This window comes from Scleropages formosus, chromosome 20 (assembly GCF_900964775.1).
Source record: "Scleropages formosus chromosome 20, fSclFor1.1, whole genome shotgun sequence".
NCBI classification, from domain to species: domain Eukaryota; kingdom Metazoa; phylum Chordata; class Actinopteri; order Osteoglossiformes; family Osteoglossidae; genus Scleropages; species Scleropages formosus.
Genome location: NC_041825.1, coordinates 2,577,600 through 2,594,153, shown reverse-complemented (window position 1 = coordinate 2,594,153; position 16,554 = coordinate 2,577,600). Strand labels below are relative to the sequence as shown.

General features: G+C 42.6%; 1 protein-coding gene across 1 annotated transcript in view; it reads right to left on the bottom strand.

The window, feature by feature from the left end:
• Positions 1-2,972: 2,972 nt before the first annotated feature.
• Positions 2,973-16,554, bottom strand: part of LOC108931920 (uromodulin-like) — a gene marked incomplete at its 5' end in the record, with an annotated part of 32,102 nt that continues 18,520 nt past the window's right edge. Inside the window, 2 exons of the mRNA XM_029246735.1 lie at positions 2,973-3,239; positions 3,419-3,521. Coding sequence (XP_029102568.1) covers positions 3,136-3,239; positions 3,419-3,521 — 207 coding nt within the window. The remainder of the gene's footprint in view (positions 3,240-3,418; positions 3,522-16,554) is intronic.

Below are 16,554 nucleotides of genomic sequence, written 5' to 3'. Positions count from 1 at the left end.
GCCTCCAGCCCCTTCAGCTTCTTGCTACTTACTCCCCCCCACAGTTATCTCTGAATCCTGTGACCATCCTGATAGATTACACTCAACATCCAACATGACCCCATTAACCGCTCCCGTACCAGCCTCAAGACAACTGATACATCTGTACAAACAGCAATAACAGAGCCCACCCATCACAGTAACTGTGTTATAATTAAACAATTCAAATTCATCCTAATTTACATGTAATTTTATTTAATATGCCCTTTCAAGTGCTGGTACCCTTAATTAGTTGAGAATTGATCCAAGTTTCAAGTTTCAAGTTTATTGTCATAGATACAAGTACCATGTACATGTATCATGACAATCTTCCTGAATGCTTCTCCACAGACAATGGGCAAGGACAATAGAAATACTGCACAAACAAAACAACGACAAACAAAACAGTCTCAATGACAGTAAATAAGAATAGCAGCAATGACAGCAATAACAATAAATAATGGTGAGAACATGATTTCCCTTGAATTAAACCACGAGGAGTTATTTTTGGAAGTTGGAAAACTGAAGCGTGTTCTTCAAACCACAACAGTTGTGTTGACTTTACAGTGTTTTCACTTTACAGTGGTCACTCTTCTATCAGCATCCCATTCACGCATGAAGATGGACATTTGCAGTTGAAGCTGGGACACACTGTGAGAAGAAAGGTATAAACTACAGAATTTCTTTGGTTCATCCAGCACTTCTATAGATCTGTAGCTCAGCAAAAGCACATTTCTTTGGTAGAACGGTTACTGTAATTATAACTGCTACAGAGTCCAGACCAGGCCTCTTGAGATCCTAACCCAGACCAGTTCTGAATTCATTCTGAAAAGAACAAGATGAAGACAAGATAGAAATTTGGTGAGATGTGAATCTGAAGACCCAGATCAAAATAAAAATTGTGCACCTATCTAGCAGATGCCACACGTTGAGTTTTGGAGCAACGTCCCTGCTATGCAAAGATATTTAGTATGCAGAAGTGTTCACTGCCTCTCTAATGCTTGTTGCAAATTTAAAAATTTAATCAGGATAATTGTGGTGTATCTTTATTAATCGTTGCAAACTACATAAAATACTTGCTTTACAGGGTGCAGCATATAACTGAAGCCTATCATAAGCTACTATAAATATAAAAATAGTTTTGTATAGGCAGTCATATGTCATTTCTTCCACTAAAACAATTAAGTCTGTACACCAAAGATTACAGGACCTCTTTTACTTTTCTGTTTTACACACGTTCATAACGAAACAGTGACAAAGTCATGATAAAATTCTGCTTACTTCTTGTTTAAAAATGATAAAACTGAAATCATGTAAACAAGGTATGAGCACATTCAAAAGCATAGTTAAGGGTTTCATAACACAATTTATCTGAATGTCCAGAAGCATTGTGTTCTTGTAGAAAAATGTGGAATAAATTCTTTGCATATAGGCCATTACATCTAATTTAAAAGGGAGGACTCTTCCCAGACTATTTTACTTTTCATATGTAGTAACTCACCAATATGATAATTGTCAATTATAAAAGATTTTTTATTCTCAGTGGAATTAAAGTTTATCATCATTTCTTTACTTCAACATCTATTTTTTAAAAATTAATACCAGTATTTTTGTCTTTTTAATAGAAAATTGCAGTTTAGTCCAAAGAGTCTTTATCATGGGACATAACCAAAATAATCACTGCATGATTTAAAAGCATGTGTGATGAAGTTGTTAAACTTACTGTAAATATTTTGAGTTTGTGTATAAGTAGTCTCTAGTCTTTATGTCTGGATGTACTATGGATGTATTTAAGAATATGTCTATATTTTTACAACTGAATAATTCCTGGTATTCAGACAGAAAAGAATAGTAAGGAAAAATTGTAACGCAGCCATGAAAAAGATTCTAGTTATTATTCTAACAATACAGTTCTGCAGCATTAGCACCTCTGTGTGGTTGAGTTCTGCACATGCAAACCTTCAGCACTGAGGCTTTTTTTTTCTTTTGAAGAACAGAAAATTAGAAATATCTGATGTCACATCTAGGAAACATACAAAAGAAAACAGTGTTGCGGCGCTTTATGTGCAGATTCACGCATAGACAGCCGCATGGGCTCATAGTCCCTGGACCTTCATATTGTGGCTATAAACACTGCAAACGAATGCAACCAGAAATTCGGGAAATATTCCTAGGTTTATACATTGGCAATTTAGATTTGTGTGTCTGTAACACACAATCCGTAAAATAATCTGCATGATTTACTGATGAACATTGAATGGATAAAGGATTTCATTTTGAAATATATGTCCAACCTGACTTGGCAAATGCCATAATGTGACAACATCAGCTGGTATGTTGCAAACCCAAAGGAAAAATAAAGGAATATTTTATGAGTTTGAGAGTTCCTCAACCACTGCCTTACAGGTGTGTTATGTTCCAGTTTACAAATATCTACAAATGTTTCCTTACACATTCTCAGCCATGTGGATTATATCTAATCATTGTACATATGTGTCTAAATTTGCTAGTAAAGAGTTTCTGAGGTTTATTCAATATGCGGCTCTAGGGAGAGGTAAAACTCACTAAAGTTGGCTCTACCTCCAGTTCATTCTTGTTTGATTTTAGCAGATTAGGTATCTTTACTCTTGTTTAATTACTCATTGAAGTAAGTCTAAGACTGATATAAAAGCGCACTTTTTGCAGATATAATGTATTAAACTTTGAGAGCTCATTTTTGTGCATGTATTTATTGTCAATATTTCAAAATCTGGTTCCCATCTGATTTCTGATTTAAAAATTGTACTGAAAGCAATAAATCATTTTTTCTGGTTAATGGTTTTCCTTGGATTGTGATTACACTTATTTCCATTCTATTTTAAGTATGAGGAGCAAAATACTAACAAGAAATTCAGAAAATTTCAGAAAATCTGAATTTAAAAAATATCACACAACACACCTACCAAAGTACCACTGATTTACGATTGCCCGGTAAAATTAAAGCAGAGTAACAAAAATCTGTATGTTAACAATTCCAGAGTGGAGAAATGCCCTTCTGTAAAGAAGTGAGATGAGGATCTATGTAGGTTTTCCTTCAAAGTAAAGAGTGTGAGATGGAATGGTTGCTCCTGAGATGGTCTAATGCAGTACAACTGCAGCCACAACTGAGAGCATCAGGGGCAGCAGAGAACTGAGAGAAGCTGGAGCACCGGCTACAGAGATCCGCTCCAGGGCTCTCATGTCTGAAAGACAAAATGAAAGTGAAAGGCAAATCACTTCAAAGCCATGGCAACAACAACAACAACAAAAAATTACTTCCCTTGCTATTCTAGGGTAAATATATCTAAATAATTTTGACTGATCAAGCAAGAACAGACTAGATACCAAGCTGTAGAACATACTGGGAATAAAGGCAATTTACCTGTCTGTGTCTGTTGTAAGACAAAAGGGCCAATAGACATGGAAGAAGTGTCCCGGAATTTAACAGCCCTCCGAACTCTTTGCTGATTCCCAGGATAGCAGGACTGTAAATAACATATGAAAAATAAACCTTCTGTGATTTTCGTTTGGTCCACAAGTTATGGCTATGCTCATATTCCTTCATTGAAGTTAATGATTTTTGAATAACTCCGTCATACATACTTTAGAAAAATTATTTCAAATGATTTTTAACTTTTATGTTGTAGAATAGGGGTCACGGTGGTGCACTGGATTGGACCGGGTCCTGCTCTCCGGTGGGTCTGAGGTTCGAGTCCCGTTTGGAGTGCCTTGCGACGGACTGGCGTCCCGTCCTGGGTGTGTCCCCTACCCCTCCGGCCTTACGCCCTGTGTTACCGGGTAGGCTCCGGTTCCCGGTGACCCCGTATGGGACAAGCGGTTCAGAAAATGTGTGTGTTGTAGAATTTTCAAAAATAATTTTCAGTCTGAATTGCATTCTTGGTGAAAGGTCTAACAACAGACCTGTAAACTGGAATCTCAGTCAAGACTGTAGTTTCTCATCCACTGCACACCCACAAGGATCCTTCTGGCCAAATCTGACACCTACTATAATTCGAAAAGGACATGTTGATTTGGACTCACCGTAGAGCAGTTGTTCCTGCTGAGCACACACAAGTGAATCTGGCAATGCAGGAAGACGGTGGTGGTGGTGTTTGATGTGAATGTGAACATCTTGAATGAGAAACGGCTACTGGTGGACACGCCATTCTGCAGAATCTCCACAGTCCCGTCAGCAGGATTGGGGCACCTGTCAGTCAGAAAAACATTAGGGATTGTCTTCAAATTTGACAGCTTTTGGCCTCATTAATGAATCACAGCGACTATCTCTGCATGCAACATATTCATGGTAAACTGAACGGCCACTGAAGGCATATGGAAGGTTACTGAAGTTGTGATTAACATCTTAACTGCTTCTTACTTAAGACAATGCATCCCAAACTTGCGCAATTTGTGAGAGACGTGACAAAATTTTCTTTTAAACCTCAGACAACACCAAGGTTTATGTGGGTAGGACTGCGCAGATGGATGTGCTATTGAGTCAAGTCCAACTCATCACAAACATTCACTCCGTTTCTGAGACAAGGGAGGAACAGAAGCCGTACAACAGTGCCTTATACTGTCCATGTTGGCAGGTGCAAACACAGGGAGAAATACGCATACTCCACACAGCCTGAGCTGGACTTGAACCAATATCCATCGAGCAGCTGAGGAAATTTAGCTTCAAGCACAACGCTCATGTCTAACCCCTTGTGTGTGCTGGGATCTACCTGCACCTTTTTACATGATGTACATGACTTGAGGAGAGCTGTTTGCTGGATTCCACCCTCAGCCATATCGGCATTTTGTGATTGTAGGCGTTACTCTAAGAGTCAGAGAGTCCCTAATATTTCACACTCCCAGTGAGACAAAAGCCACTGAATTCTCCCTATCCTGTTTCTCAACAAACATTCAGTGATACTAAGAAGAAGATTTATAAGGAAATGTAAATAGAGGGGGGTGCGGTGGTGCAGTGGGTTGGACCAGGTCCTGCTCTCCAGTGGGTCTGCGGTTCGAGTCCCGCTTGGGGTGCCTTGCGACGGACTGGCATCCCGTCCTGGGTGTGTCCCCTCCCCCTCCGGCCTTACGCCCTGTGTTACCGGGTTAGGCTCCAGTTCCCCGTGACCCCGTATGGGACAAGCGGTTCTGAAAATGTGTGTGTGTGTGTGTGTGTGTGTGTGTGTGTGTGTGTGTGTGTGTGTGTGTGTGTGTAAATAGAGGGCCCATGCAATGACTTCATTGTGTAAATCCCTTACAAATCGACAATGTCATTTCCCTCAATAGCAAATGTAATAGCAGCAGTGATTTCAGGAAACAATATTCATTGTACATTTGGTAAACAACAAGAGTGGAAAGAATATTTCAATAATGAAAACTGTCCACTGGTCAGTCGATTGTTGCGGTAGTCTAGAGCCAAGGCCCAAGACAAATCACTGGATCCAAGGCTAAGGGTGGTGGGATGGGACACCACTTGATCATGGATTATTAATGAAAACATCAGCTTCTTTAAACAGAACATGAACATCAGCTAATATAGGACTGGTCAAGAGGTCTAGAACACTTACTCCTGCACAATAAGGTCCCAGCGTACACTGCATAGAGGGTCATTAATGGGTGTGGCCCAGCAGGAGTCAATCACTGTGGCGATTTGTCTGCCGTCCAGTCCCTCAACCTCTACAGCCACGTACACCTGCTGGTTGATAGGCACCTCCATTGTAGAACCTGTGAAGGGCTGCTGGAACTGTGCATCAAGATAAGGAATCATCCTCATTTGGTAGCGGTTAATGCCTGCTGGTAGATTCTTCCCCAGAATGCTGTCGAGGTCATTAAAAAATAAAAAGTAAATGATCTGTAGCCAACATGTCTAATTTCAATGCACATTTCAATATGTGTTTTTATTTGAATGTATATATAAATTTGTAATAATTTTAAAAAGTATATTTTAATCTGGCAGCACTTTCAAACTTAAATCTGTTACTATTTGCATTATGAAAACACTGGCATGAAGGTTTAAATCTGCATTCAGCTTTGAACGTTTGTATTATAAATATGAATTTTAATCTGTATTTGATCTTGAATTTGCATTTTGACTTGAGCTGAGGGGAAGGGGGTAATTTTTGTCCAATTCTATACCTCCCAATGCCCCTCCCTGCCTTATCAAAGTAATGACAAGCAGCTGCCGAGAATGAAAAGGTGATGACAAAAGGATTTTAAGCAGCTGGTCTGAGGACAAAGGGAAAGACTTTTTTTTGGGTGCAGATGGGGAGCCTGAAAAGTGCCATGGAGCTGCCTAGGGTTTGTGTGATTCTGCCCATTTGTTCTATTGCTTTTCTTTGCCTGTTTTGGGCTCCATTAAAAGGACCTTGTCCTCAGTTTTGTTGGTTTCCTGCTCCAAATAAAGCTGATTTTGTGTGTGACCCTGAATATGTGTTTGATTCTACATGTTCTTTTTCTGAATTCACACTAGTTTGTGTTGGTTTGCTTGAACCAGACATTTGTTACAATAAATGTATGACTGTCTTCACTGATCATGGACAAACTTCCTCTGTGCTAAACTCACCTCTCCAGTGGACGGATGCCATTGGACATAGACAGGGACTGAGACAGTAAATATACACAGTTGAAAGGGACACTGAGAATTTTCTCCCGTCTAATGGTAGCTTGCTGTGGGTAGGTCTCTCCATGGATGGTGTTCTGATAGATGAGGTGAGTGCCATTGCTCTGTAGAGGAGAAAATATGGAACAAAAGGAAAGTGTAACATTTTTGTTTGGACTAGTATTGGACAAATCTGTTCGTTATGACAGTTATGGATACTAAAAAGCTTCAGACATGAAATTACAACGACCTGTAAAATTTAATGTAGTACAGCAATGAGTAAGGAAGTTTTCAGTTTTTCTGGAATGCACATTCTTGTTATTCCTTCTCATGACATACCGTGAGCGTTGTCCCACAGATGTGATCATCACTGTCAAAGTGAAACTCCACCCGGCCATTGCGCACTGTTCCAGTGCAGTTGGGGTCATTTAGGTGTAATGAACTGGATGGGAAGCCACTTTGAAACAACTGACAGCGAGACAAGGAAATGGTGGCTGAACTGCCGTTACAAATTTCCTTGGAATCTGTGAATGACACCAGTAACCATGATGTCAAAGGCCAGTGGCAGAGAATATCAGACCAAGAACCATTGATCATTCTGAAATCACCATCATGGACACTTACATTTATTTGTTTAACTGACACTTTTCTGTAAAGCAGCTTACAGTGTTCATCTATACATAATCATTTACCCATTTACAGAGCTGGGTAATTTCACTGGAGCAACTGAGGGTAAGGACCTTGCTCAAGGGTCTGACAGCTGGAGGTGGGATTCAAACCTATGACCTTTAGCTCTAAAGGCAGCAGCTCTAAGCACTACACTACCAGGTGCTCCATGACATGAAGAATTTAATCTTGATGTATGACTGATATGCCCTTAAAACAATGACCAAAATCAAAGTTGGCAATATGCAATTATGAAGTTAATTTCATGATACTTACAATGATATTGTGAGAATGATATAGACCCACATATATAGATACATAATTCATTGGCATTTTGAGAACCATCATTTTCATACCAAAATATTCAGCACTAGTGTTGTCATGTTCCTCACTGCAGAGGCAGCCATAGACACCATTCCTCTCTCCACACCACTCACTAGCTGTGCACTCCAGCTCATCACAAGGGTCTGTCAGTGCTGGAGAAGAAAGAAGAAGAGCCAAATAAGGTGGCAGTACAGTAGCTCAGTCAAAGAAACATGGAAACTCTGCAAAGATTAACATCACAAGAAATGTCTTTGCAGGTCTCCCTATTGCCACTCCTACCATAGAAGGACAAGAGGGCAAGAAAATGAATGGATGAAAGGTCTTTGCATGATTCTAGACTGAATGTCGGCAGGGAGGGTAGTGCAAAAAAAAAATAATGCAAAAGTAGAAATTATGTTTCTTTAAAAAAACAGTTACTCAAGTAAAGTTATGTTTCTTTTAAAAAGTTACTCAGCTAAAAGCCTTTTTTCAAGATTTTACTCTGAGTAAAAAAGTAAAGTGTCAGATCAAAAAAATATTCACTCATTTTATCTTAATGAGTGATGGTAAAGACAATGCAAGAAGAATATCCTCTTGTGACATATGGTGCCACAAAAGGATGCTAAAAATTCCATGGATGGAACAAGTTAGAAATGCGGACGTAGTTAAAAGAATAGATTTACAAAGAATCAACCTCCTCATGAGACTAGCAGAGGGAAAAAACAAAGTCCTGCATCTGCATAATAGGATAAAGGTGATTTAGTTTTGCTCCAGGTCTTGCAAGACAAGCTGAAAGGAAAAAGGACAGGGGATAATTGTAAAGTACAAGTTTTGGACAGCATCTCACAGCATACGGACTATAGGGATCAAGCAAAACTTTTTCAATGTTTCAAAGAGACAGACAGACTAGGAAGAAGATGATTTACAGCCTCTGTATGAAATGAATGAATGAATGAATGTAAAACAGGATTGTGCTATTTTTAGAAGTGTAGATAACATAGTAAATGTAACACATGCTCCCTGCATCTGATGGTAGCACATAGCTATAACAGAGGTTCACCTACAAGCTCATACACCTTATAATATCTGACCAAGTAAAGGTCAAACACCGATGACGCAGAAAAACATTCACTGACCTCCCCAATTGACTGTACGTGTGGTCGTTGTTTGGGGCGCAGTAGTGGTCTCCCAAGTGGTTGTAGTTGTGGTGGCCATTTCGGGCTCAACACTGGTCTCCAAGGTGATTGTAGGCGTGGTGGTTGTTTCAGGCTCAGTAGTGGTCTCCGGAGTGATTGTAGGTGTGGTGGTCATTTCGGGCTCAGTAGTGGTCTCCAAAGTGGTTGTAGGTGTTGTGGTTGTTTCAGGCTCAATACTGGTCTCCAAAGTGGTTGTAGGAGTGGTAGGAGTGGTGGTCATTTCGGGCTCAGTAGTGGTCTCCAAAGTGATTGTAGTTGTGGTGGCCATTTCGGGCTCAATACTGGTCTCCAAGGTGATTGTAGGTGTGGTGGGTGTTTTGGGCTGAGTAGTGGTCTCTGGAGTGGTTGTAGGTGTGGTGGTCATTTCGGGCTCAGTAGTGGTCTCCGAAGTGGTTGAAGGTGTTGTGGTTGTTTCAGGCTCAATACTGGTCTCCGGAGTGGTAGGAGTGGTGGTCATTTCGGGCTCAATAGTGGTTGTAGGAGTGGTTGTAGGTGTGGTGGTCGTTTCGGGCTCAGTAGTGGTCTCCAAAGTGGTTGCAGGTGTGGTGGTTATTTCGGGCTCAGTAGTGGTCTCCAAAGTGATTGTAGTTGTGGTGGCCATTTCGGGCTCAGTACTGGTCTCCAAGGTGATTGTAGGTGTGGTGGGTGTTTTGGGCTGAGTAGTGGTCTCCAAAGTGGTTGCAGGTGTTGTGGTTGTTTCAGGCTCAATACTGGTCTCCGGAGTGGTAGGAGTGGTGGTCATTTCGGGCTCAATAGTGGTTGTAGGAGTGGTTGTAGGTGTGGTGGTCGTTTCGGGCTCAGTAGTGGTCTCCAAAGTGGTTGCAGGTGTGGTGGTTATTTCGGGCTCAGTAGTGGTCTCCAAGGTGATTGTAGGTGTGGTGGGTGTTTCGGGCTGAGTAGTAGGTGTTGTGGTTGTTTCAGGCTCAATACTGGTCTCCAAAGTGGTTGCAGGTGTGGTGGTTATTTCAGGCTCAATACTGGTCTCCAAAGTGGTTGCATGTGTGGTGGTTGTTTTGAACTCAATACTGGTCTCCAAAGTAGTTGCATGTGTGGTGGTTGTTTTGGACTCAATACTGGTCTCCAAAGTGGTTGTAGGTGTTGTGGTCATTTTGGGTTCAGTAGTGATTGTAGATGCGGTTGTCATTTGGGGCTCAGTAGTGATCTCCGAAGTGGTTGAAGGTATGGTGGTTGTTTGGGTGTTAGTAGTGGTCTCCAAAGGGGTTGTATGTCTGGTGATTGTTTCGGGTTCAGTAGTAGTTTCTGGAGTAGTTTTAGGTGTCGTTGTCGTTTGGGTCTCAGTAGTGGTCTCTGAAGTGGTTGTAGATCTGGTGGTAGTACAGGACGCAGTAGTGGTCCCCACAGTGGTTCTACATCTGGTGGTCGTGGGTGGCGTAGTAGTGGTCCTTGCAGTGGTTGTAGATCTGGTGGTCGTACAGGGTGCAGTAGTGGTTCTCGCAGTAGTTGTAGATCTAGTGGTTGTGCGGGGTGCAGTAGTTGTCCTCGCAGTGGTGATATATCTGAAGGTCGTCCAGGGCACAGTAGTGGTCATCACAGTGGTTGTAGGTGTGTTGGTCACTGCAGTGCATATTGAATTTTTCATTTGTAACTTGCTTTTGCATGTTTTCATTTACATTTATTCATTTAGCAGATGCTTTTGTCCAAAGCGATGTACACCTCAGCAGAAGTACAATTTATGTATTACATTGAGAGAAGGAGACATAGCTGCAGACATGAAAGTCTCAAGCAAACCTAGTTTCTACCCTACCACTTACTACACCGAGGTTCATCGTTCAAGTAGGTGCATAAGACACAGGCAAATCCCAATACCCAAACCAATTTTTTTTTTATTTTAATTTTTTTTTTTAATTAAATATAAGATACACAAATAAGCAGTACAATACCAGAGAAATGGCTGAATAAAGGTTGTATCTGGGGATACTTTTGGAGTGTGTGAACGGTTACGCCATAGATGATCTGATGAGATCTTGGCCAAAGTGGATCTGGAAAAGGTGGGTTTTCAGACCCTTCTTGAAAACAGACAGAGTTTCTGCAGTTCTGAGTGACAGGGAAGGGTCATTCCACCACAACGGACCCAGAACCGAGAACCTCTGAGCTTTGCCTTTCGTGCGTAGGACCACCAAGCGAGCAGAAGTAGATGAGCGAAGGGGCCTGGCTGGGGTGTACCGGTTGAGCAAGTCCTGTAATTAGTCGGGAACAGTTCTATTGATGCATTTGTATGCAGTAACTAGGGTTTTGAATTTGATTCGGGCAGCTATAGGAAGCCAGTGCAGAGAAATGAGTAGAGAAGATACATGGGAGCGCTTTGGCAAATCAAACACAACTCATGCAGCAGCATACTGTAGAAGCTGCAGAGGTTTGATGGCATGAGTCTGAAGGCCACACAGAAGAGAGTTACAGTAGTCCAGATGGGGAAATCACCATGGCCTGGACAAGTAGTTGGGCAGAGTCAGTAGTGAGGTAGGGGCGAATCCTACGAATATTATGCAAGATGTATCTGCAGGACCAGGTTGTGGCTTCAATATGTTGAGAGAATGACAGACTCGCATCAGTTGTAACTCCAAGACTCTTAGCAAAGGAGCTAGGCGAAATGAGTGAGTTGTCCAGTTTTATTGAGATTGTGACAGGAGGACTGTGGCGTCCGGACGGGAGTCCGACACGGACGCGCGTTGCTATTACGTCCAAACACAGACGAAATATAAAATGACTTCACGTGCAGTGTGATGTTAAAAGTGTACTGTGCGTATTGTAAGACACTCGGTGGAAGTGAAACAGGAAACACGAGACCAGGAAACACACACGGTGTTTGAACTACGGTGAACAGTGAAACACTAATCTGTGAGTATGACCGCAACCCCGAGACGTGACGAAATACCGGACAGGAACGATGGACCAGGACTGAAGAACAAGAGGCAGGAACTGACGGGACGGGCACTCGGGACTGGAACATGCACACCTAGGAAACAGATTGTGGGAACAAGAGACTACGAATCGCCAAGAGAGCACAATAGAACCGCTGATTAAGAATCCGCAAGTAGTTCTGCTCCGCTGGCTCCTTTTATACCTCCATGTCCTACGAGACTGTGAGGTGATAGGTAAGCGTTAACTAGCGGCACTGAGTGGCGCCGCCTCTGACCAGGAGGGGCAGTGACCCCGTGGGACGTGACAAGGACAGGCCAGCTGGGAGGTAAAGAATCTCTGTTTTGGAGAGGTTGAGTTGGAGGTGGTGATCATACATCCATGAAGAGATGTGCGATAGGCAGGCAGCAATGTGTACGGAGATATCTGACGTACCAGGTGGAAAGGGGTGGAAGAGCTGGGTATCATCAGTATAGCAGTGGTATTTGAAACCATAGGAGGCTATGACTGGACCGAGGGAGGAGGTGTAGATGGAGAAACAAGGGGGACCCAAACTAAGCCCTGCGGAACACTGGTTGAGAGAAGGAGAGGAGAAGAACAAGAGGTAGGACTCAAACCATCTGAGTGCCGCACCTTTGATCCCAAGCTGGTTAAGAGAGGAGAGTAGAATCCGGTGATTTACAGTGTCGAATGCTGCAGACAGATCAAAGAGGATGAGGACCGAGGAGGGGGAGGCAGCTCTAGCAGCTTGGAGAGCGTCAGATACCACCAGAAGGGCAGTCTCAGTGGAGTGACCAACTTTGAAACCAGACTGATAACCATCAAGGAGATGGTTCCAGGTGAAGAAATCGAACAGTTGATCACAGGCTGCCAGCTCAAGGGTTTTGGACAGGAAGGAGAGGAGAGAGACCGGTCTGTAATTTTCAACCAGACTGGGATCCAAGGAGGATTTCTTTAACAGAGGTGAACTTAGAGCAATTTTGAAGACAGCTGGGAAACAGCCAGAGGAGAGTGAGGAGTTGTTGATAGAAGAGACGAAGGAGGAGAGTTGCGGGGAAATGTTCTGAGGGAGTGATGAAGGGATCGGATTAAGTGAGCAGGTGGTGGCTCTGCGCAATATCAAGAGGTCAACGACTTCAGATTCGGAGAGCGGCTTGAATTTGGAGAGGATAGCTTTGCAGGGAGGTCCAGCGTGAACCAGGCAGGTTGATGGTGAGAATTTATCAGTGATCACCCTTGACTTTGTCTCTGAAAAACAAAGCAAAGTCTTCAGCAGTGAGAGAAGAGGGAGGAGGAGGTGTCAGGGGACACAGAAGGGATGAGAAGGTTGTCAAGAGACTGTGTGGTTTTTTTGGATGCAGACTGTATTTTATTGTGAAAGGAGGAGGTTTTCGCTGAAGAGACAGCAGACTGAAAAGCAGCTAAGAGTGACTGGTAAGCATCCAGGTCCGATGGAGTTTTGGATTTACGTCATCTTCGCTCTGCCGCCCGCAGTTTGGTCCTGTTAGCACGTAACGTATCAGTCAGCCATTGGGTAACAATGGGGCGTGCTGGTCTAGGAGACAGAGGGCTGAGAGAGTCAAGGGTGGAAGACGGGGCAGAAAAGAAGGTGTTAGTGGCATCACCTGTAGATAGATCTGAGAATTATGGAGCAGAAGGGAGAGCGGTCAGAGTAGCAGAGGCAAAGCAGGAAGGTGAGAGAGATTTTAAGTTGCAGCGAAAGGTGACAACGGCTGCATGAAGAGATGAAGAGTTAGCGGTGAGGGAGGGTTGAAAGGAAATGAAGAAGTGGCGTGACAGAGAGAACGGGACAGCCACAGTTGCAGGAAAATACAAGGTCAAGACAGTTGCCCGCTTTGTGAGTAGTAGGGGATTGGGACAGGGAGAGATCAAAGGACTGTAGGAGCAACAGAAGGCCGCTTGCATGAATGTCATCAACATGCAGGTTGAAGTCACCCAGGAGAATCAGCGGAGAGTTGTCCCCAGGCAGAGAGCTCAACAAGATGTCAAGGTTAGCCAAGAAGCAGCCAAGAGGGCGAGAAGAGCAATAAAGGACAACCACAACAAGAGTGATTAGGGCAGTGATAGAGACAGCATGCCATTCAAAGGAAGACAGATCATGCAGGTGAAGAGAGAGAAGAGAATATTCCCATCAGGGAGAGATGAGCAGGCCGGTGCCTCCACCTCTGCCAGAGGAATGAGAGGTGTGAGAGAAGGATTCGTTAGCAGAGGGTGCTGCAGGTGTGGCTGAGTTGTCTGGGGTGATCCAGGTTTCAATTAGGGCCAGGAGGTCCAGTGAGAGATGGGAGGTGTAGGCTGGTATGAAGTCAGCTTTTCTCAGCAGATTGGCAGTTCCAGAGTCCCATAGAGAAAGTAAATCAAGATGGAAGGTTTGACATGTGAGGATAAACCAGATTGCTGTAGCAGCGAGAGCTCCCAGGTCTCCGGCGGTGGCAAAATCGCACGGCTCCGCTTAACGTAGAAGACTTTGATGGTCGACATGTTGGACGCATGTTCTGAGGACAACTGTAACGGTGGCCTCCCTTGGTGGACTCCCATAGGTACATTCCCTTGTCTTTTCACCCCGAGTCTTTACACCAAGAGGCTGCTGCAACCGCTGCCACTATGGGTCACCAGCTACTATTTAAACTGGACTACTGCCTATCAGCTGACTTCCTAATCGAAACCGAAACTACACCAAAACAAACAACCAACCAGACGCGATTAATCGAACTCACTGAGTCACGCCACTGCCACTACAGGACACAGAAAAATGATCCGTTGAACAGTTGTCTTAACAAACCACTTCCCCAGAACTCAGTCACATGCATGTTATGGAATAGCTGATGTACAACTCTGTGTGAGGGACAGATGGAGTCTGTTCCACTGATGTATGGATGAGTGACCCAGTGTAAGCAGTGTATCTAGCAGTGTAAGTCACCTTGGTGCATAAGGTGTGTGGGCTGAGAACGCTACATGGAGTTCATTGGAAGTTGCTTTGCAGAAAAGCGTCTGCGAAATAAATGTAAATGTAACTGTCTATTAACATTAAGACTAAAAAACAAGAATCAATATACAGTAACCTAAACTGTCTTTTTAAAGCCATATCAGGTCGACGGAACAGGCTGCTGTGTACAGTGTATATAAAACACTCCTGTTTCTATGTGTTTATACAGGCAATTTACACAAAGTTTCATCTACATTTAGTTGAGCATAAATTAACATTTTTCTTTGAAATTTGTGCTTTTTTTCCTTAACCTAATATCTTAATATTCTTTACAGAGTTTATTAACAAAGGAAGAAGGTTCTAAAGGGAATGACAGCAGCCAATAAGCATTAAATGACAGTAGTGAGTGGAGTGCGGTGGCGGAGTGGGTTTGACCAGGTCCTGCTCACCGGTGGGTCTGGGGTTTGAGTCCCGCTTGGGGTACTTTGTAACGGACTGGCGTCTCATCCCGGGTGTGTCCCCTCCCCCTCTAGCCTTATGCCCTGTGTATTGCTGGGTTAGGCTCTGGTTTGCCACGCTCCCCCCTTGGGACAAGCAGTTTCAGCTGATGCGTGTGTGAAAGTATTGACATTTTTCCATGATTACCTGGTGCACTCTGTGGGTGTGTATGACTGTGTTAAACTCAACACCAGTCTCTCACCACTTATGTGGCCATCTCAAAATAAATGTAATAAGTTTAACCAGTTTTAAAAACGAATAAAACATAAGCATGTTTCTGAAAAATATATTGACATTCGTTATGAATCCAAAAAAAAGACACATTGTCTGCTAATATTGTCTGATAAGCTCACCTTAATTAGAAAAGAATATATAAACTGTGCTCTTGGCTTTATTTTCTTTAAAAAGTCTAGCACCAACTTTGACTTTTGTGCCCTATATTACTATTTCTTCCCACCCACGGTTCACATATTGCGTGATTTTCGGATGGCTTATTTTTGTTCTGAAGTATTAAATGTCGATTTATAGGATCCACTGTATTAATCCATACACACAACTGGATTTTTTTCTGGGCCCTGTCCAGGTGTGGTTCCTTATTATTATCATCACTACCATTCATGCCATTAATTAATGATGACCCTGATTGGCATTGACAAACAGGCAGACAGACAAATTTCTGAATTTTTTTTAGTTATAAATCGGAAAGACAACCCACTGCAGGAGGCAGGAGCTGTCTGAGAGCTGTCAAAGTTTAGTCCCTACCATAATTTAAAAATTGTATTACAGGCAGTTGATAATAATTAAAGGTCCGGTAGAAGGGCCATAAAGGCAGCTGGCCTGAACATCAGTGAGGATGTGTGTTTTGGAGAGACTGTAAAGACCTCAGTTTAGTGAAGTGTTTTGGTGTCGATTTGTCCTTTGAAAGGAGCCTGAGCTCAGGGCTTGTTTCCGTTAGTTTTGACCTTCTATGTTCTGAAATATAACTCTTTGTTGGCACAACCCTGCTGTCCTGGGTCCCAACCACACCCTGTGGCTGCTTCCACCCCATTGTAAAGGTGTTTGAATGTAAAAAAAAATACAAGGAAAAAAGATCATTGCTCTTCTGACAGAAATATGCAGCTGTGATCATTTCAGATGTTTAATATTACTGGCCCAGTTTTTACTGAAATTGTGTTAGGCATGGTGTACACTGCATTATTCTTACATTTTAACAATTCATAAAAAGACAGGATGGAGAAATAAGAAAAACATGCAATTAAAAGAAAAACATTTAATCTAAAATATTTCAAAATTAAGATCTTAAATCATGTAATTCACATTTAAAACATTTACCTGACAACCTGCATTTTAGGAGTATTTGACCTGATAGCCCCTTTCACTTTCTTTTTGTTGTTTGCTTTTGTGCAGATTATGGACATCAGTTCAGTGGTCTTGAGAGC